The following is a 23,096-nucleotide window of genomic DNA, read 5'->3' on the forward strand; positions in this document are numbered from 1 at the left end:
CATTCAGGAAATTAAAAAAAAAAAAAAAGGTCATTTACAAAGTGGAATAGGGTGACAGTCCTTATTTACATTTGAGAAGTACTAAGGTCTACTTTAGAGCATTGTTCAGTTTCCATGTACATACACTAAATCACATCCTTCCAAACTTTTATCACCATGTCCAGTGCTTCTCTAAAGAGAAACTAAATGTCACTGCCTAAATTCAGAAGCAGTGTCCAAAGTAACAGCCTTATCATGGCGCAAATCAACAACTACAAAAGTTGTGTGCATTTCATCTGAGACACAAGATGGTATGAATTACATTTGAATAAAAGTCAAAGCAATGACTCCAAACAGAATTAAGTGGTAAGTTCAGTGTGTGTGTGTGTGTAACCAAGAGGTCTGACGGATTATTTCCATTAAAAAAAAAAAAAAAGGTGCAAAAGTAGATCACTAATGCTGTTTGAGCAGGTGTGTGTTTGCTTTGGGCTACTGTAAGCCACAAACGTGTCTCTTTATTTGAAAAGTCTATTTATTTGTTTATTTGAGAGTTAAAACAGATATTTACTGTCATTTTGTCCAGCATTGTTGTAAAGGTCTAGAACAGAGAATACACTTAAGAGCAAAATACAGGCAAGTGCGAGTACATGGAGAACGAAAAAAAAAAAAAACATACTGAAATTGCTTATAAATTATACACACTGCAGGTATGTTTTAGAAACATGTACATACAAAGTAACGTATCAGAGTGTAATATATTATTTGGCATCACCTGTATGGCAATTAATTATTTGTGTCAGAATGTTGCATGTGTACAGTACTCCATTGTGTACATGATTACATGCATATAGCAAAACAAAACCTGGATTCTGGAATGGGCTTTTTTCTTTAGTACATAGTATCAAGACACAGAGTCAGGTCACCGAAACATCCGCTCACACCGGTAGAAGTACAGTTACACAAACACACCCTTAAGACAGGCAGTAAAGGCACATCTCCTATTATCTGAGAAGAAGTGCAACAAAAATAAAAAATAAAAAAAAAGCACAGGTGAGAAAACCGTTATCAAGTTCACAGTCGCCTGCTGGGCACCAGGGGCATCTTCATCAAGTATGGGGAGTCCTGATCTTGAGGTCCATCTACAAGTTTACAAGTTCGTGAGCCACAAACTGTTTCAAGCGCTCCAGGTACTGTCCATACAGCTCTACGTCATTGTGTCCCGCACCCTCCACCCACAGAGGCTCCACGGGCCGCTGGCAGCGCTCGTACAGGGCCAGTCCATGGGAGAAATCAATCACCTCGTCCTCCGTACCATGGATCACCAGCACCGGAGAGGTGACTTTAGAGATTTTATCAATGCTGAGGGAAATACAAAAACACATGAAAAGAGTGTTCTTTAGTACAATGTTGTTTAAATCATTAGGTGATTTGTAAAGTAATTTCTACTTAATACAAAGTAACATTTTTTTTTGGGGGGGGGGGGATTTTGGAGGTATGAAAGTGCTTTTTTGGATATCGAGTATTTTTCTTCAGCTTTATCACTTTTTTCCGTTGAAGACAAACTAAAACAACAACAACAACTTAAAAATGCACATTGGTTGTCTTTTTAAAAGACAATTATCTATATGAAATTTGCTCCTGACTTAATGGCTGGTCAATACACACTGGTAAAAATATTTTCTTATATAATTATTTCAAAGTACTAATTGCACATATCTTCTTTTTATAATGCACTGTAGATTTACAGCAGTCTGAAAAACTATAATAAAACAAATAAAACAACCTCACATTTGAGGTTTTTCATGTTATGCTTACCAATTGTTTTAGACTGAAAATACAGTAAAATAATAATACTGTAAAACTTATTTAAATAATTTTTAAAAATGTAATATAAAAGTCTGTTACATTTCATTTTATCATTTTTATATGTATATTGCTGCATTAAAGTATATATTTAATGATGAGTGTATGTATTAAATAAATCAATGGAATATTTTTGTCACTAGAGGGCAAACGATAACAACAATGGGGCAGAAAACAGATGAACCAACCAGGCGCCTTCTTCACAACATGGCTGCTCAAAGCAAAACAAGTGTAAACAAACAGTGTGTGTCTAGTTGGTATGAGGTAATACACAAATTAGGGAAATATGTGACTGTGGTAAACATGAGAAAAAAGGAAAAGCAGGCAGGTCTAAATTAAAAACAGAGAGGCTCACTTGGGGAATGCGTCGAAGCAGTAAGTCTTCTTGGTGTCAGGAAAAGCCACCCGCATGCCTGAGGTCAGAGGGGAGTGGAGGATGACGGCAGCGCTCTCGTATCGAGAGGCCAGATCCACCGAAGGGACCGTACCAATGCTCTGGCCATAAATGATCACGTTCTCTGGCCTGATCCCGTACCTAGAACACCACATTCAAATGATGAGTTCATACACACATACACTCTCTGATGATGCTGCGAGCAGAACACAATTATCAGGAATCAAAGGCACAGGTGGTTTAACCGACTTTCAGAACCAGACAAACTGGGAAGTGGACTTGGTGTTTGGTGGTTAACGTGAAAGACAATCTTTTGAAACACTGTTCTTATACATTACGTAACCTTATTTGACATGCCCAACTTAAGTGGTATTGAGTTTATATTAAAAAAATAAAATAAAAAAAAAGCATAGGCGTGAGCCAGAATTTAAGAGCTTATACTAGAACGGAGAGTCATTAATCAAACCTTTCCTGCGATTCAAGCTGTTCGCAGTCTCTATTTCATTGCATTTCATCAAGTGATTGCTTAAAGGGGAAGTTCGAATTGAAGAAAAAATGAAAAAATATATATATTTTTTTTTTTACGTATTTTTAGACCATACAGAGAAAAGAAAAATTCTAGTTGATTTTCTGTATAAAAAAAAATAAACAAATTCCCACGATGTCTAATATTGTTTACACAAATTATGCTACAAGTGAATCATTTATATATATATATATATATATATATATATATATATATATATATATATATATATATATATATATATATCACACACACGTTTGTTTTTGTGAAAATGGGGACATCCCTTAGGTGTACTGGTTTTTATACTGTACAAAATGTATATTCTATGGCCCTATACCAACCCTACACCTAACCCTCACAGGAAACTTTGTGCATTTTTACTTTCGCAGAAAAACTCATTCTGTTTGATTTATAAGCATTTTGAAAAATGGGGACATGGGTTATGTCCTCATAAGTCACCCTCTCCTTGTAATACATGTGTCATACCCATGTCATTATAGTTGTGTCCTGATATGTCACAAAAACAAGAGCACACACACACATATAAATCTGTACATGAAGAAAATGTAAATAAAAATTGAAAAACAAATGAATAGATTTTTTTATACATCAAATTATAATGCTTTCATTTCATATTATGGCGAGCAGTAACTAAAGAACAGTGAACTTAATGACATCAGAAGTATTTCAGTTCACCACATAACAGTGATGACCTGATTACTGTCTGTATTAAAAAGCAATAAGCGCAGATGCTTTCAAGGAATCCAGTAAGATGCAAGAAACCAAGTTTCTCAGTTTCATTTCTCTTGTACAGTGATATTAGCAGGAACATTTGTTCTTAAATCAGCAAATGACAATGTGACTATCAAACAGAACGCTGGTTATCCCAGGGGGCGCTGTGTACGCATTCTATGCCTTATTTCAAGCACATGATCACTTATTCAGCTGACTGCACTAAAAGTAGGACATATACTGATAATCCTATAGCAACCCATTATACAAACATGAAATACTGCACGCTGTGCAATTAAACAATACTGTAGTGCACTAAGAATATTGCTTTCAGTTCTCTAGCAAGCGCACACTTGACTGCTGTCTTTGGTGGTAAACAGAAGGTCACACAGAACATGCTTGAAGTTTAAACTGAAAATTGGAACTGTGTGACCAAAACCAATATAAATATTTACTTCGGAGTACAAGCGGCCCTCACAAGAAACATTATAAATTACAGTTCATCCACATACAGTGAGCCTTTGAGACCAATACAGTCATCAATTTTGTCCTCAGGGTGGGAAAAAATAAAATCACATGATTCTACATTTCTCCATGAGGTCATGTGAGAGAAGAAATTTTTCAGAACCGCTCTTGGCATTGGCAGTCAATAGTGATCCACCTTAAATAAATCAAGTTTAAATAAAATAAAAATAAATTAAAGTTCTATAGCATTATTTTTAAGCCTTCTGAAGCCATAAAACAAATCGTGTGAGGAAAAGACCAAAATTCAATCTGCTCTGGAATTTTGCACACGGGTTAGACATGAGCTTTGGGAAAGTTGGACCATCAGTGAAAAATGCCTAGGATGCATTTACAGTTGGCAGGTTTGGTTTGATTAATGAACTCTGGTGCGATTGCTCTGAACCAGTTTCACTTTGCCTTATGCTTTCTGTTTTGCATCTTTAGATTTGGTGTAAAAAATGATTGCATAAATGCTAAGTAAAGCAAAACTAAATAATTAACCTTTTTAGTTTGGTACATTTACTACAAGTGTACTCACACTCCTTTTAATTTGGACTGTTCCTCACACAAATCTACTGTATGACTTCAGAAGATACTTTTATAATAGTATTGTTTTTTTAATTATTCTTTCTTTTCAGGGCATGTCAGGCATGGTAATCACAAACTGTTGAGTCTGTAATGACCAAATTGGAAAAGTCCTAACTTTTCCTTTAAAAGTACATCTTCAGGGAACAAAAAGGACATGCTTTCAGACTCAGCAGAACTCTGATGGTCTGTGGAATTACTTTTTATTCAGTCAGTGTTAGAAAGGGTTAGTAGGGCCTCAAAGACAGAATGAATAGTTTCTTCCATCACAACTTATTTTAATTTCATTTCATGCTGCAACTTCAGCACGTAGGTTATAAAGATAAGGGAATCAAATCAACACTATTTATCCCCATGGCAACAAATCATAAAATGACTACAGTGCTGATAATAAGGTAACATGTAGCAAATCACCTTTATTACATGGCTCTGTGGAATACTTGATTCTGATTGGTCAGTTGCAACATTCCAAGGTATGTTATCCCTGGATAACAAAAGATATTAACACAGGCTCATCCGGGAAACAGCAGTTGGCGCTTTACTCTTGCTTGAACTATTTATTTCTTGGAAGCTTTGCGTTTGTTTAGCTAATAAAATATTAAAACTTGATTCAAAATGGTGCACAATTGTTTAATTATGTCATCCTGGTATCGCGGACTCGCTCTCGTTTCATACAAACGCCACTGCCGACATTTAGCTATGACTTCTGTATGCTGTAATGTATTATAAGAGAACTAACAAACTGGTAAGGTTTTAAAACATTTTTGTCTTAAACATTTTTATTGCAGGGGAGCACGATATATATCGGCCGATGATTAATGTGCATCTCGTCAGTAAAGCCATTATCTAATCAGCGGTAAATTTCATCAGGTGCGTGATTTCACATAGAGCAGCTGTTACTACACAGAGCTGTTGTTAACTGACAAACTGCGCAAATCCAAGCTGATAATGAATGAGGATTTGCGCAGCTTGTCAGTAAACAACGGATGTGTGTAGTAACAGCTGCTCTATGTGAAATCACGCACCTGATGGAATTTACAGCTGATTAGATAACGGCTTTACTGACGAGATGCGCATTAATCATCGGCCGATATATATCGTGCTCCCCTATTTTACAGTCTTAATTATTTTGAGGTGAAATGTTGTGTAATGCACCATTTCCCTTAAATGTCCGTCTAGTTTGAACTTGCCACTTGTTTGCAACTGCTGTCTTCACGGAAGCTTTGTGTTCAAATCATATCAACATTTTGCGTCTAATTATTTACTAATGTGTCAAGTAGCCGTGTAATAAGCAAGATAATGTACATCCAGCCAGTTGTTTTCTGCTTCGCGTCGGGGTCCTGATCACCCTGTAGGGGTTTACTCTGTATGAACAACCGGCTGCATGTACATTATCTCTTAACACGTTAATAACGCAGCTGGCTGACAGCAATCTAAAGTGATACAAAACCTGCTGCGTGACACCATCGGGAAGTCATTTTTCACTTCCTGGGTAGACAATGTTGCAATGGCTGCAATGGGGCCTGTCCTTACAGGGCTCACTGGGAATCAGTTGCTAGGCAACCAATCAATATTTGACTTGGAGAACTGGCTGCTGGCACCTCCCCCTCACCTCTCAGAGCTCCATGAAAGAATGACAGCGAATTCTCGCAGGCTTCTTGAATGAGCTGCTCTCAGCCCAAAAATACTCACAAGCAAAATAGTCATTGTCACTTCAGGAGGAAGGGGGGGGACAGGGGTCTCATTCAATACAGCTGCTACTGCTGGCTTTCGTGGCCTTTCCTTTAGGATATCCAAGTCATCGTTTTTGGAGGAGGAAGACAAAAGTCATTTCCTTTACTTCTTCCTTCAACCGGACTTTTGGATGTGGAAGATAATACACGACACTGCCATTTTGAAGACAAAACCAGATGGATCTGTTTTGTAGACGTTTACATATACTACCAAGTCTGGTTGCAAATACCTATATAGAAATGCACACAAACTAGCTTACTGCAATGGCTAGCTGCGATAACAGATGGTCATATCTGGACCAACTCATTAGATATGAACCTGGCCCAAGTCAAGCCATTCAGGGAGCACCAAAGCATTGCAATGGAGTTCCCAGTGCCATTTGTTTTTCTTGTAATTGCTTAACAGATCAGTGCGTGTTTGTCTGTGCGTCAGCCCCACAACATGTTTGACATTGACTCACCTGGCTGAGCAGACAGAAAGGTGTGGTTGTGCTACATTAACATAACACAGTACAAACCATCCTGATCTTGATAAATGTGGTTTGACATGGCATTTTCCCTGCAGCAGGAACTGCTCTGACTGAGTACCGCCAAAAGCATGAAGCTTGGGAACTGGGAAATCACTATGCGTTTACAATGTATTGGTACCATGTTGGTTATCAGCCAATTGAGTCATTTCTCAAAAAATGTAATAGTTTTGAATATTTAATTGGTTTTACTTATTTAGAGTCAGATCATCTTCTAGTACCATATTAAATTAATGCCAAAAGATTATTAGTCCTTTTTGGTTCCTCTATGAATTTGGCATGAAATAAAAATGGATCCTATCCATTTTGAAAATGCACGTTTTAGATTTATTCACAAAAGTTTAATGAGATTTTTTTTTTACTTCATAATCTTTAAATTAAAATGTCATATACCTCATCTTCCAGTGAAATGACAGACTTCTTTCTGGAGAAGTATTCCGGAAATATCCAATCATTTAGCTCTTCTACAATTTGCTCCAAGCTTGCGTGCAATGCCCACACAATCCATTTAACAACTGATGGATAGAACCACATCCTACAGTGGCCCAGTGGTGCACAACACAATGAAATCGCCACAAAAATAACGCATAGGACTAACTGCATTGTTTTTTGCTAAATTTGATTCCATTGCATTGAGCTAATTCCATGGTGTTGTGACTTGATTCCATTGTGTTCAGCCAATTTTATTGTGTTGTGGAGATTTTGTTGTGCTGAACACTTCTGGGCCAACCATAACATGCCATCTGATATTTTTTTTCTTATTCAATAATCAAATACATGTAAATGTACATCACAATATGAAAGAAAAGATCTGTGTTTTGACCTTTAAAACATGTTGGAATGAAATACTATGCTAACTGAACACTTATACTTGTTGGTTTATCTTCATCAGCCAGAATGCTTTGCTAAAATGTATTAACCAGGTCAAGGAGCAAAAATGAAAGATTCAATTAAAATAATACTAATAAAAACAATATTCACGAAGTCTCAGTCAAATATTTTTTACATAATGCCCTCGAAGTTGTAACTGATCATTGTGTACAGTAGGGATGGATGCCCAATCCGGTTCCAAGATCTACCTACAGGAAGAGTTCAGTTCCAGCCCTGCTCCAACACACCTGTGTGTAATTATTAAGTCCTCCTGAAGATCGCAATAGCTGGCTGAGGTGTGTTTGATCAGGGTTGGAGCTAAACTTTGCAGTAAGGTAGATCTGCAGGATTTGGTCACACCTGTTGTAAGGTATAGGAGTTTCTTCTCACATAAAAGTCAAATTAATATTTAATGTTAATTTATTTATAAAGTAGCAGAATAAACATACAGTTAGCTGTACACCATCATAAAATAGTCACAGGATCAGGTCTTGAAGTAAACGGACATGGGACAATCAAAACTGTGATCATTCTACTCGACGTAAGAGCTGCTTTTTGTGACTGCAAATCATTCATCACTGGCAGCTCAACAAAGGGAAGAGCAAAAAAGCTGATTTTGTCACTCTTCATGGTCTGATAAGCACTCTCATCTCTTGAGATCAGATGGAGAATTTCCAAGTCAAATGTATTCAACAGACATCTAAAGGCAGGTGCTCTTTATGTGTGCTCTTATAGTGACATTTAATCCACCAAAACCTGAAGAGCAGATGAAAACCCAATGCCCTCACACAAATCTAACTGAAATGTCTGCCTGTAAAAATGCTATACTGCAGCATTTTTTTGTAAAAAAAAAAAATCCTATTACACCACTGCTGAGCATCACTTAAGAGGTTTGGAGACATGTTATCATATTTGGTTGTTAAGTTATTTCATAGATTTTTTTTTCTCCCTAATTTGGATTCTCAAGATCCTGCAATCCTCTAATTGAGCATAATGACATTGGGTCATAAGACATTGCTTAAAAGAAAATTGTTGTATTTGCTGTAATGCAATGCGTTTATGCATTTTAATATATATATTAAAAAAAACACCTTTCCACATACTGTACATTATTGTTTCTCCTATATGCCCGCCAGCTGTCCAGTGCCTTGTGATTGGCCGAATGTCTTGAGCATGGAAAGGAAATGTTACGCCCCTTACCATACTGTAATGCTGTGTCTCGGCGCGATGACACAAAACCAATAAAACCAATTACAAACTTGGCATTTGTCCAGTGGGGACATAAGTCATTATAATATCTTTTAACACGTTGCATATCGTGCTCAACATATATCATGTTATGATCAGAGAAATGACAAACAGCAAGCGATACTCTAAACTGCTCAAAACTTGAGTTTGAATCGTCAGTGGCAAATTATTTTAATATGAAAACGTACTTGAGTCAGAAGTGCCAGACCATCCTTGCAAAGTTGGAACTGCCTCACATTATAGAACAAGCCTTTGTGTGTAGATGGCATTTTAGGCTTCTCTTCCAGGTTCAGGAAACAGTGCTCTGTAAAATGCGCTGCACATATTTGAATATTTGGGATGAACTGTTCTGGAACAGTGTTGTAAATACAACTTTACCACTGATTTCTAGTTGTGCCCTCTTTTGGAAGACCAAGCAAAATAGTTTCGATATCTGCGAAACACACAGCGTCTCCACGACATGACAGCAACAAACTACAGCGAGAGTTAAAGTTATGCCTTCTTTCTTTGCGTGAAAATTTGGCCAGCGTTCTGCAAATCTTCCCACATCATGATGTAGACATGTGGGGGCGTGTTTAAAGAAGGAGTTTTAGGAGGGCGTGGACGAGTCTTAACTTTTATAAAGAATATCACTTTGGGTTTGCAAGTTTATGGAACTAACAGAACAGCTTGTAACACTCCAAGAGAAAGGAAAACTTAAAATCACATCATAAGACCTCTTTAACACAAAAAAAGCAGGCATGCTGCCCATCTCTGACAGAATGAGATTAAAATGCCAATTATCCTCCAAAAAAGGTGGGGAAAGAATACAATGGCGGACTATCAAGCTTTTTCTTGAAAAGGACAAAAAAAAATCGGTTTCTATGAATAAAAAAAAAAAAAAAAAAAAAGAAGAAGAAAATCCCAGCAGGAGACACAGAAGATTTGAACGGACTGGCCTACTTACTCCTACTCCTCTCTCAAAACACACTGAACACCTTACACAAACATATACGGAAGCACACAAATGATTAGAAGTGAAAACAGTAAAAGTTAAATTCTTCTGAGTGGCAGTCAGACTGGATTATCTACATGTTAATCTGAATCATGTGCTTGAGTGGGATGATCCAGCTTGATATGGCAATGCGTGGGAACATTAAAAGTGACCAGAAGAACAGCGTGGGACTGCTTCATGAGGTACAACCCAACCCCCTGGGATATGACTTGTCAAACAGCATGGACTGTGTTCAAGAGCATCAGCTGTGCTTTCCGACACCACATGCATGAAAGCACACATATACGGGTTCAACAGCAGAACAGGCACGTGGCTGATTCACAAACGTACCCAAAACATTAATGCGGTTACAGCACAAAGCTTCTTTGTAGGTTTTTCTCTCTCTCTTGCATGAATGAGGAAGCTGCTACATCGAATTGCACAGGATTAACGGAACTAAGTTCTCATGACCAGCAACCACAAAAGACGCACGCATACATAGAAAGACCGATAAGAATTTGGAGCACATGATAAAGTGAATGGCCTTGAGATAGGCTCTGTATGTCCACAGAGTCAAATACCCAGCTGACACTGGGGAAAAAAAAAACATGTGTGTCTATGAGGAAATGAAACTTTCCTTTGCTGCACACTACAGAAATCTAAACAACCGCAGTCTGAATCAAATCATGACTCTTGACTTTCTGAGAGGCACAATTTTTATTGTAAGCATTTAAAAGATGCACAGGACATTTGGATGGGGGGTGGGGCCTAAGAGGTAGAGGCCATATTAAATACATCCCCCAAGCCCTTGGGATCCACGAGGACAAAGACACATCAGATACCAGAGACCACACAAAAATATTTGAGGCTTGGCCTGAAAACCAAACCAAAACACTGACTAGACCAGAAGCATACTAATCTATTTCACAGATCCATAGAAAAAAATGGATGGGTGGGTATAAAGGATGTGAAAAACGATATATTTCCGAAACCGACTAGTTGGTGATTTGCCGTAGATTTCAGATAGTTTTAGGTTCACTTGACAAAGTGTAATGTACGCAAAACATTTTCTTGCGCTTAATAAGATCCAGACCAGAGTAAGGAAAGGAACACAGGATCTCGAGAAGCGTTTTTAAAAGTTAACGAGACGTGGCGCAGCCATGGATGTCCATGAAGTGCAGCTTTACATGGACAAACAACTTAAAAACATAGTGGAATATAAAAGTGTGTTCTGTGAGAACTAACCCCTAAGAAGCACGTTCTTGTGTTCAAACTAGGGATGTCAACGATTAATCGATGATCGATTAATTGTCGATAAGAGATGCAATCGATTAAGGCTATCGATGGTCGGTTAACCGATTCAATGTTGGGCTGCGTGCGGCTCATGCGCACTCAACACGTGCGAGCGGCTGTGAGTGACGGTGACGATATATAAAAGCATCATCATTCATTCACAATGTACAAATTAAGCTTTTAATGTGATTTAAACTTTAAAGTACATTAAAATAGAAACAACATAAAAGTTCTTCAACATTAAATGCAATAGAAATGTAGTTACTAATCATTTCATCAGATAACTGTTTTATATCGTGCGCTTTGCAGGGCTGCGGGACACAGTGACAGGACAGGTAGTCTATTCATTCCTACAACTTGTTAATTCATTCCTACGAATTATTAATGTGGCAATTGTCCATGTTTCATTAATTTTGTTCCCTAAATAACCCATGATTTAAGTGAAATAAGGGAACAAATTAATAAATCGAACGAATTCTTAATTCATGAAATCTTTAATTTCCCTTCCCATGTTTACCACAGTAAGAGATGCGAAAACAGTTATTAAAAGCGAAAGATAATAAAATAAACCTGGGAAATTAGAGGGTTAGACTATGAAGATTTAGGAAAAGAAACGATGCCTAAATATACTGAATTTGTGGAAATTCGTGACCAACCGGCAAACCAGAACAAAGCCGCGTAAATGAAGACTATGGGGTCCAAAAGCATGGTCGCGATCTAACATTTTCCAGTTAACCTATTATTCCTCTAATAAACAAAGCTTTTATACCACACTTGTCATAATCAGATCTTATCATTTCTAAATAAATAATTGCTGGATTCAAAACAGCGATTAATAGGCGCTGTGACCGACACATTCCTGGAGCATTCACTGCTGTCACTAAACGGTGACGCCGAGCATCGTTCACAAGTTTCTGCATGGACCTGACTAGGGCACAGGTTCTAAGCCCTGGGACAAAATGGGATGCTTTAAGGAAAATTTATAGCCTACTAAGTAATAGGCCCAACATAAAAATAACAATTTGTTTTCATGTTTTTTTTTTTTTTTAAATAGGCTATGCGAAATATATCCGACTTAAATAATTAAGATTAACGGATTTAAAACAGAAGTGTGGGCGCTCCATAAGTTCACAAAAAAAAAAAAAGGATGACAACGCATTCTGTTTGTTTGCTTTATTTTACAAGAGCACAAATCTTCTGTTTTTATTGTGAGTGTGCACAAATGAAAGTAAACACTTTTGCGGAAAATATATATATTTTTTAATGTCTCAGCTGTTTCGATCGCCCCGGAGCCTGCTGCACACGTATATTCTAGCTATTCAAACTTACATCGCAGTCTGTTCATTATCAAAATAAAATGTCAACTAAACATTAAAAGGTTACACTGGTCAGTTTAAATAGACCGTAGTATACCGGTCCACTCTGCTGTTATGCCAAGGACGTTTTTGCTCATATTAAGAGGATCATCTTTTCCGTCTATATGCGAATGCGTGTTAAGTACAAGCCTAGTTTACATTATAAATAATAGTTTAACATTCAAATACATTGCGAATATGGAAACATTTCGATTTGTGCCGAATGAGACATGAGCAATAACCTCCAAATAAATCTAGCCAAAGCCGCGCTCGCTCATCCTCGTCTGCACGCATGCACTGTCACGATCTAATGCGCTGTATGCCGGATTTTTAAAAATCTGACATTTTCTAGGACAGAATCCAGCAGGATCAAATTAATGTGAGCAACTGTGTTTTGGTGCAGCAGCGCCGATGTAGTTCACTTAATGTGCAGCGCAGTCACACGCGCTCCACATTTCGGATAATTTTATACAATAATGTCAGTTGAAAACATTGCAATTGTGCTTTAAAATACAACAACGAGCACCACAAAACCATTTAAAGAGGCGCGTTCAGCGTTCTCCGTGCGGGATTGGAAACTGTCAACAAAGTAAAATGACCTCAAAAGTATGGCGCGCTCTCTTCATTTTATCAAATGATCATAATCGCATCTATTCATTTTATAATCCTGCTACTAGCATTTTATTCAGACTAAAACCTCTTTAATTCAAGTGAGAAAGCGTTTTGTGTGTGTGTGTGTGGCTTTTGCACATCCTGTCATACCGCTGACTGCGTGCCTGCAATAGACGCATTTTGCAGTATTATGGTTAACGATTAATCGATTAATTGATCGTTAATTTAAACGACGATCGATCATGGAAATAATCGAGATTTGACATCCCTAGTTCAAACACAGCTAGACGGTACACAACAGAACAGAACACAAAGTTTTTAAAAGCTGAACTATATTTAACTTAACACAGTGTCTTGGTTACCTTAAGCACACAGCTGTCTAGCAGCAAAAAGGCATAGAGTTAAAAATATAAAAACGATAAGAGCTAAACATACAGAGTTACTCAGTAAGGATGCAATAAACTGATCATGAGTGAAACATTTATCTAACAAAAAAAATAATTAACTTCAAATAACTGGTATTCTTTTAAATTTTCTAGTCATCCTGAAAAAATCTGGGGAAAAAAAGTGTCATGATTTAGATAAAAAGATAAAAAAGTGTTTTAAACAAGTTTCTTGAGCACTAGGCATATTAGAATTTCTTAAGGATCATATGATACTGAAATGTCAGCAGAAAAAAAAAACATTGAAATATATTAAATTAGAAAAAATCTAAAATTCTAAATACTGAACAGTCACTCTTAGGAAGTTTGGACAGAGGCCAATGTTAGTTTAGACAAGGCAAATGTCATGCACTAACTCACCTTGTTCGTAGTGCGTGCCATGCAGCGTCCACATCAGCATACAAATTCTTCTCCGAAGGCTTCCCTGAGCTTGCCCCGTAACCCGAGTAGTCGTAGGAGAACACGTTACAGTTGATGCGGGAGCCAAGGCCGATGTAGAAGCTACTCATCTGACCCAAGTCTACAGCGTTACCGTGGGAAAACAACAAGGTGTAGCGAGCATTTGGAGAACATCGCACAAACATACAAGCGATTCGGTTCCCTCTAGATGTCCGGGTCATGAAGCACTCGATGGCGTCCTTCTCCCGGGCAGAGTACTGCCAATCCGCACGCTCGGAAAGATGGAGGGTCCAGTGGCTGCCGCTTTCATCGCACATCAGGGTGTACGTGGGCTCCGGCGGAAGGAAGGCCAGCTTGGAAGCTATTCTGCTCGGGCACGGCGGACAGCAGAAAAGGCAACATAGCTCACTCAAAGACAGGTGATTCATCCTTCACTTGAGAAGAACACAGCAGATTGGAAAATGAGTAGGGTGGAAACACAAAGTACAATACAGATGTGTCTTAAAGGGACAGTTCAAATATTTTAATCCTGCCAGTTACATTTCAAACCTGTATGACTTTTTTATAAGGAACACACAATTTGATATTTTAAAAGATGTCAGGGTTTTTTGTTCATACAATTCATGTAAATGTAATCCTATGTTGTTTTGATTCTCAGTGTTTGGAATAACAACTAAAACATAAAACGTGTTCCACAGAATTATGAGTATCATACAGATTGATGACAAAGGAGTAAATGAAAATTAATTTCCATTAAAAACTCAGTTTTTAAAGGTGAAGCATCAAGAGTGTAATCTGCATAGTCAGAGGAGATAGGAGAAAGAACTTAAACTTAACTAAATTACACATATCATCTTTATCATCTCAATAAGCACACACACCATATATGCAAACAATATGTACTCAAAGAAGAGTATAATAGTTTACTTAAAGATTAGACCTATTAGTTATTCTCCACTGAACTAGACAGTAACATCTTGTAGTCTAATACAATGGTTAAGTATGTCCTTGAATTGTTTAAATCCTCAATAACTGTTAGGACAAAAAAAATACAAATCGAAACAGCATCTAGGGTGAAATTAAACCGATTTCATTAACAAAAATGTTCAATATTCACTCCAGGTCTGCAGCGCATCCAATTTCTATCTAAATTGATGTCATTAATAATGACTCTCAGACTTCACCCTTAGGATAGGTCTTGACGTGTGCTATCATTGATCAGATCACTTTATCTCTGAGTCATAGCAGCTGAAATAACCCTCATGTTTTGGTTTCTGAGAAGAAGACATAGAAATATCCAGTGTTTCACAAATCTGGAAAACATTTCAGTGATCCACATTGCTGCTTCCAAATATCCTCAAAAAACAAAGTCTGAAAACTGCTTCACCTTAATATGAGCTCCAAGTAGGTGAAATCACATTAGTGTTTTACCAAAATAACCGTTTCATATTTTTTTTTCAACTAGCAGAGTGAAAATAACAATGTGTATATGACCCAGATCTGACCCATGATAATCAAATCCCCACCCTCAGTTTATTAAGCAGGAAACCATCTTGTTGTTTGGGTGTTTTGGACTTCATCACAATGAAGGGAAAGCAAATGCTAAAAAGCATCCTTACAATATTACATAACACACGACATCCAAAATGATTGGCTAAGGTTAATATTTTTTATATTAATTTTTTATATTAAAGATCTTAATGGGTGGGAATAAAAAAATGGTTATTTCAATCACTTTTTTAAAACATTCTTTTTCACTTAAGTATTAAACAAACACTTGGTCCGCATAAATACATAGATATTAAAATTAATATTATAGACTGGTATATTATAATAGAACATATAAGTATTCGACAGCATCATCAACATAGTTATTAAGGTATCAGAGAACGACAATAACCTCAATTGAATAAAAAGTGTTTGCTAACTGAAAAAAGCTCAGTTAACATTTTAATTCTATTATCTAAGGAGTGTAACGGCTTAATTGAAAAGGCTGAAAAGCGAGCTATTTGATTAGCTTGGTCAGCTAATTAAAACCTTACTCTACCTGTAACGTAGATGATGAAGACGTTGGTGAAGGCAGAAACGCTTTGATCTGGTGAAGTCACTGTTAAATGATTCAAATATGAGATTCACTTTAACCGATCACTCAGTCCACTTAGCCAGATCAAGAGTCCCAGAAAAGCAGCCTCTGGTCCGTCCGATTTGTCAACATGTGGTCAATGTTTCATGATCCAACGAGATCAAAGACTGGCGGTATAAATATAATCGTGACGTTATTTAATGGACCAGAATTTGTAATCTAATCCGTCCGGTGCTGGTGATCTCATCTCACACCAACGCGTGCCCAAAGCTGGCTTTCTTCTGATTTTCTTGAGGAATGCCGGATATGAACGTCAACGATGAAAGCTCTAATGACCAATCAGATTAAAGGATAGATATGCTCGACCAATCACATGCGTCCTCGCTGCGGCTGCACACGGACGGTGTGATTAATGATTTTACCGTCGTTGATTGTAAACATAGATAATTATACATTTGTTGAGCTACCAATAATTAAATACTAGAGCTCATTTTTAACGTTAGCTGTGTTTTCTGAAATTATTAATCTTTCGTTTGAAGTTAAAAAGCATTAGCCAATTGCTAACGTTATTTATTTCTGCTATTTTCGCATTGCGTCAATAACCACTTTAACGTGAGATGCCACGCGGTCAGAAAAAGAGGTAAATACTAAAAGAAGTGTTAGTGGAAGAAATAGAGAAGAAGAGGTTATAATAACTAGGATGAGACTTGGACAATCGGGATTGAACGTTTCTCTGTTAATAACTGGAATACATGAGGCTGGTCTATAGGAATCGTGGGAAGAAAGAAACGGTGGAGCATGTACATAATTACAAGGTATGATGAAGAAAGAAAGGAATTAATATCATATTTAAACAAAAAAGATGAAGGTAAATAAGGATTTGGAATATTTATTAGGATATGATTTTAATAGAGATAGAGTATGATAAAGGATATTAATAAATTACTGTAGGGAATTTACAGTTAAAAACCCAAGGACCAGAAGTCAGAGATGCAATCAATTAAAAAAAAAAAAAACCTTTGTAACTGAGCAACTTCTCAAGGACAGTCTTTGCATCTAGCACAAAAAAAATATTGCCAACACACACACATTTATCTGTACTTCAAGGTTACCTAACTCTGGGGGAAATCTTATCAGTATATGGTTTGTTACATGCACAATATGCAGTCCTCATCTTTAGAGATACAGAATAAAGCAGGATTCTTTAATGTGTATAATGCAGATAAAATAATATCACAGCTGTCTTGATCACTCATTGTTCACATAGATGGGAGGTCACCCTGACTTCCTAACATGACCCTTTGACTGGGAAAATAATAGATCTCAGCATGTAAAGGATACTGTCACACATTTCATTCTTGCTACAATGGAATCTATATTAAATAATATAGTAATCATCAAACAATCTAGGAGGTAAAATACTGATTAATCATCAAACAATCTAGGAGCTCAAATACTGATTAATAACTTGATTAATAATCACAAAAGAGATAATATAATAGATTTTATTATGAAGGCCACGGTAGATTGACATCCACTCCTTTAATACATATATACTAGTAGATTAAGTGAAAGGATAATTATTTAATTAGTAATATTTGTGTGGATACATGTGTAAGAACAGGAAAAGCAAAAACAAGGAGAAATCGATTATAAATAAACCATGACTGCATAACAGCAAAAGTAGGTGGCGATATTATCCACACAGGAGGATGCAACGCGCCAAAAAAAAGGGAAGAAGAAGAAGAAGAAGCCACGTGGTTTCTAATAGGTGATTTAAACGGTCAGTGTGTGTAAATTACGTATATTTTAGGGTTAAAATGAGTTCTCAAACAGGAAATGTTTCCCGATCGCGAGGCCAAAAAACACCAGAATGTAACTGCCTTCAAAAATGACAAGTATGGAGCAAGTGCACAAGTTAAGGTAACGTCAAGCGCCTGCTAAAATAAACAGGGTAGACTTACATTTTATGTCAGTTTCGTTGTTTCTGAGTTTATATATCCTTTGCGCTGTTTTTTTTTTTTTTTTTTTTTTTTGCTTGAGTTTTGTGTGTGTGAATTTGTTTGCATTCTTTCCTAATGATGCAACCAGAAAGCCAAATCAAAGGTTCACGATGGTCTGTGCCAGCACTGCAAAGATGTGCTAGAGTGGAAAGTAAAGTACAACAAATACAAGCCCCTTACACAGCCACGAAAATGGTGAGATGAGGAGAGATTTACTGCATAGCAACAGATGAAAGGCAAATAAACTCCTCCACAATGAACCCATTTCTGAAATGATGATTCTCTGCCTTTCCTAGTGTTAAGTGTCTTCAGAAAACAGTGAAGGATGCCTATCATATCATATGCAAGCCATGTGCACTAAAGCTGGAGCTTTGTGCAAAATGTGGGAAGAAGGAAGAGATTGTCATTCCGTAAGTAGATTCAGGCCTGAATGCATGATCCTTCAGAAATCATTCTAATATGCTGATTTGGTGCTCAGTTATTATAGATGCTTAATAGTTATTTTTATTATAAATGTAGAAAACAATTCTACACAATGTGATGCTTAATATTTGTTTTGAATGCCTTTTTCAGGATTATTTGATGAATAGAAAGATTAGTAAAGAGTGTTTATTTGAAATCTGCATCTTTTGTAACAGTGTCTTTTAGTAGTCTTGTGGTAGTATATCAGTGCAGCACATGTGCCATCTTGTGGACATACGAAGTTCTGGTAAATTTATTTGTGGCCCCAAGATATTCTAGATCTACTTTTAGGCTGCTTTCACTGCTCTGTTATTCTATTAGCTGTGCATTTTTAGGGACACTTCTTTAATAAGATTAATTGAACTTATCACTGTCATATGTACTGTATGTTGAGATGTATTACTATTAACTGTGAACACAAAATTAAGTTCTTGTAATTCACAGTTGTTTTAGAGAGTTTTATGTATCTGTCTGCTGCTTTTTGTTTTTCAGACTTGACAAGAAGGAAGAAGAGGTAGAGGATACCAGCCAGCCAAATAAAGAGAAGAGACAGAAAAAAAGAGACCAGGAGGAGGAGGATGATGACGGAGATTTTGATGACCTGGGCTTTAGCAATGATGACTATGATAGTGATTCTTGACTGTGATTCTGTAATAGCGTTTGGTCTTGTACTGAATCGTGTTCTGTGTCAGTGTCATACACTTGCTTGGGCATTTGTTGTGATAAACAGGAAAGTGTGTCCAAGCGCCAACAAGACACAGTGCAAAGATGTACTCTTTGAGACAAGCAGTCAGTCAGCAGAAGTTAAAAGCAGGTCATAAGTGTATCTATTTCTTGTCCCAGTGTTTAGCTCAGTTGTCGTTGTTAGGAAACGCTTGTTTTGTTTACTGTGTGGAGATGTGCTGAAATCACGTTTAGTTTCGTACTGTATCACGTACCTTGTCAGTGGCATGCGCTTGCCTAGCTTGGGCATTTGTTGTGATAAACAGGAAAGTGTGTCCAGCTAAATTCAATTTGAGTTTTGTTAGACGAATATAAAAAGTTTAGTATACCTCGGCAGCCCTCGTGTGGAGACCATCGACTGTACCGTTCGTCTCCGCAGAGCATGGACACCGGCAAGAGACAAGTATCACTTTTGAATCATTCTCTTTCCTACTATTTGTTTCCCTTCTGTTTTCAGTTTTTATAACCAATTCTAACTATGTGTTTCCAGATCTCTACTATCACTATTACTAGTCATTCAAGACTAAACCTCATGGCCCTGACAGAGACCTGGATCAAACCAGAGGACACTGTTACTCTTCCAGCACTCTTCAATAATTTCTCTTTTATCACAAAATCCCACTGACCTTTTAACCTGTTAATGTATATCGATCACTCCTCTCTTCATTCTCTGCTAATGTCTCCACTGCTAAAAGGACATACTATCACAACAAAATCAACAATTCACCTAACTCTTGCATTCTTTTTTAAAACATTTTCCTCCCTCCTTTGTCCTTCTCCCCCTCCTTCATCAACTCTAGCAGTTAACCACTTTCCCACATTCTTCATTAATAAAATTACATACCTCAGTGAACAATTTGCCACACATCAAACTGTCAAACACATCTTGCCATCAAACATAAATTATTCATCGTTCTCTCTCTAAGGTAGAAGTATCTAAACTCATCCTTTCCAATCATCCTACTACTTGTCTGTTTGAACCTATTTCATCTCATCTCCTTCAAGCCATTTCTCATGCCTGAACTCGTGCTGGTGTTTTTCCCTCAACACTTAAAAAGGCTTGTATAACCCCACTTCTTAAGAAATCTCTTTTAGACAACTACAGATCTCCCTTCTACATTTCATTGCAAAAACACTTGAATGAGTTGTGTTCAACCAGGTCTCTGCCTTTCTCACATGGAACAACCTCCTAGACCGCAACCAATATGGCTACAGAAGTGGATATTTGACCCAGATTCTCCTGTCAACCCTATTGGAAAATGTCATTTCAGGAACCAGACACCAGTTGTTAGAGTCCTACCTCTCAGATTGGTCCTTCAAGGTTACTTGGAGATGTGAGGTGTCCAAGTTCAAACATTTAGCTACTAGGGTGTCTCAGGGCTCAGTTCTTGACCACTTCTCTTCTCTGTCTACATGACATCACTAGGTTCTGTCATTTAGAAATATGGCTTTTCATATCACTGCTATGCTGATGACACTCAACTCTACCTCTCAATCCATCCTGATGGTTTGACGATAGTTGCTTGCGTTTCATCATGTCTAACAGACATTACTTGTTTGATAACGGACCATCACCTTCTATTCAACCTGATAAAACTGCTTGTCATCACTTTCACTGCTTGAAATCACCATCACTTTATAAAAATTTCACCATCCAGTTAGGCTCATCAACCATAACTTCTTCAAAAACAGCTAGAAACCTTGGAGTTGTGATTGATGATAAGCTAAATTCCTCAGACCACATTGCTAAAACGGCCCGGTCCTGCAGATTTACTTTATACAACATTAGGAAGATCAGGCCCTTTCTTTTAGAACATGCTACACAACTCCTTGTTCAAGCTCTTGTTCTATCCAGGCTGGACTGTTGAAATGCTCTCTTGGCAGGTCTTCCAGCCACTTCTATAAAACCTCTACAATTAATCTAAAATCCAAAAAGTCTGTTCATCAATTTGCATTGGCTACCAGTAGCTGCTTGCGTAAAATTCTGCTGAAACACATGTCCATTAAATAAACGACCTCCAAGAAAATGTTGTGTTGTCTGTTTAGAAAATAATGAATTACACTGAATGTTAAATCTACACCTGCACTGTTGCGTTTTCTGTCCTGGTGACTGTGATTTTCATCTTTTTTAAACAGATTTTGTTAGAAACGTAGACTTTGCATTTAATAAGTGGCTGAAGAAACACAGGGAACCCACTTTATATTAACAAAGCATTATTAACTACTATGTAGTAACACTTAAATTCAAAATAATTTGATGCAGTGCCCTTATTGTGTGTGTGTATGTGTGCATATATATATATATATATATATATATATATATATATATATATATATGCTTTAATTAATTTCAGTAATTACAAACCACACATACTTTCACACTACACGGTACACCCTGGACTACATTTCTCATGATCCATTGCACCAACTACAAGTTCACCTGAACAATCACACTCACACACACACACACACACAGCACAATCATCAGACATGCTTTATAAGCAACTTCTCACACAGGGCAGAGTATTGCCTGTGTTTATTATTCTAGTGATAGCATTTTTCAGAACCAGTTCCAATTTTTCATAGTTTAGTCATAGTCTCGCCTTGCCTGTTTTCCTGTGTTTAGATCCTTGGCTGGATTACCCTTTTGTCTTGCTGTTTCAGACTATGTTTGCCCCCACCTGGATTATTGATGTGTACCTGGATTATCTCTCTTTGCCTTACCCTGTTGGATATTGTTCACCGTTGATCTACCCACGCCTGTTTACTAGACTGCTCATGTCTTGCCCTTAATATACGTGTTCGACCCTGCCTGTGTTTGACCATGTCTATGAATAAAGCTTTGCGTATAGATCTGTCACTGTTACACTACCCATACCACTAAACCAGTGTATCCCTAACCTTAAACATATCCCACATCAATAGCAGCAAAAGTGTTTTTGCAATACAACACTAACACAATAAGCACATTTGTAAGTAATATTTTCTAATGTAAGTACATTTAAAGATCATTAATATAAAATAGAACCATCACAGGTCTAGAATAAAACAATAAATCTTTTGAATGAGAAAGAGTCCAGTAACACATGTTAAGTCACCATGTGATCACAGAGATAATGCCATGAGATCATTGCCAACTATTTCAAGATTTTAAGGGAAATCTCTCGTGATGTTTAAGGAACTCAAACAAAAATAGTCTGTTTTGCCCTTTGTGCAACATCTAAACCACCTGTGACGCAAAGTTCTGGAGAAGTTAACACTGAACATGATTGCTATTGCAAAAAAACAAATATAAACTTTTGTGATTTGAAGAACTGTAACTTTAATATTGGATTTATGTCATGAGGTTTAGTCACAGTTATGAAGCAAGAGGGGAGACCTGCATCACATGTCTGACTGCTTTACCATCCCCTTTACCACACACATCAAAATTATTGTGTCCAAATGCTATTGTGAAAATGTTTACAATGGCTGTATTCTTTATATGGAATACAGCTATTGATAGCATTTTCACTTTGCTTTACTCTTTACTCTTAACCTAATTTCAGTGCAGTTCTTCTTGTGCAGTGGACAATGCATACCATTTTTGCTCTGTTTCATTACAATGTCCTTTATTTTTGTCTATATGTAGTGTTTGTATATGGTGTTGTAATGTTTTATAAAAGATGCAGGTGGGATTGCAATGTCCTAATATTGCATGAATGTCATGTGTCATGTGCATTCAAGCGTTGCACAAGAATTGTCCTTTACAATAATTATTCCTCAAGCAAACGTCAACATTGTTCTAAT

At 37.1% G+C, this 23,096-nt stretch overlaps 2 protein-coding genes across 3 annotated transcripts; one reads left to right on the forward strand and one right to left on the reverse strand.

Moving 5' to 3' along the window:
* Nucleotides 1-493: 493 nt before the first annotated feature.
* Nucleotides 494-16,420, reverse strand: abhd17b (abhydrolase domain containing 17B, depalmitoylase). Of its 2 annotated transcripts, none has more exons than XM_052555589.1 (4): nt 16,084-16,420; nt 13,998-14,465; nt 2,198-2,377; nt 494-1,338 (listed from the first exon to the last, which is right to left on the reverse strand). In XM_052555589.1, the coding sequence occupies exons 2-4, from the start codon at nt 14,462-14,464 to the stop codon at nt 1,119-1,121; spliced, it is 867 nt and encodes a 288-aa protein (XP_052411549.1). In that variant the 5' UTR covers nt 14,465; nt 16,084-16,420; the 3' UTR covers nt 494-1,118. The 2 variants fall into 2 exon arrangements, with proteins under 2 accessions (XP_052411549.1, XP_052411548.1); XM_052555588.1 differs by having other exon boundaries at nt 13,998-14,470.
* Nucleotides 16,421-16,944: 524 nt separating this feature from the next.
* cb5h9orf85 (chromosome B5 C9orf85 homolog) lies at nt 16,945-21,581 on the forward strand. Its single transcript, XM_052555590.1, is given in 5 exon segments — nt 16,945-17,981; nt 17,983-18,042; nt 18,211-18,317; nt 18,419-18,532; nt 19,077-21,581. Coding segments are annotated over 5 exon segments (471 nt in total). The 5' UTR covers nt 16,945-17,939; the 3' UTR covers nt 19,225-21,581.
* The last annotated feature ends 1,515 nt before the right edge of the window (nt 21,582-23,096 follow it).

Source organism: Carassius gibelio, chromosome B5 (genome assembly GCF_023724105.1).
Source record: "Carassius gibelio isolate Cgi1373 ecotype wild population from Czech Republic chromosome B5, carGib1.2-hapl.c, whole genome shotgun sequence".
NCBI classification, from domain to species: domain Eukaryota; kingdom Metazoa; phylum Chordata; class Actinopteri; order Cypriniformes; family Cyprinidae; genus Carassius; species Carassius gibelio.

Bases quoted from the DNA above. Each gene is read 5' to 3' on its own strand.
- abhd17b (XM_052555589.1), bottom strand. From the start codon at position 14,464: ATGAATCACCTGTCTTTGAGTGAGCTATGTTGCCTTTTCTGCTGTCCG. The intron at 2,378-13,997 runs GTGAGTTAGTGC...GTGGTGTTCTAG, and splicing joins TGGCACGCACTACGAACAAG to GTACGGGATCAGGCCAGAGA. The intron at 1,339-2,197 runs GTGAGCCTCTCT...TATTTCCCTCAG, and splicing joins TGCTTCGACGCATTCCCCAA to CATTGATAAAATCTCTAAAG.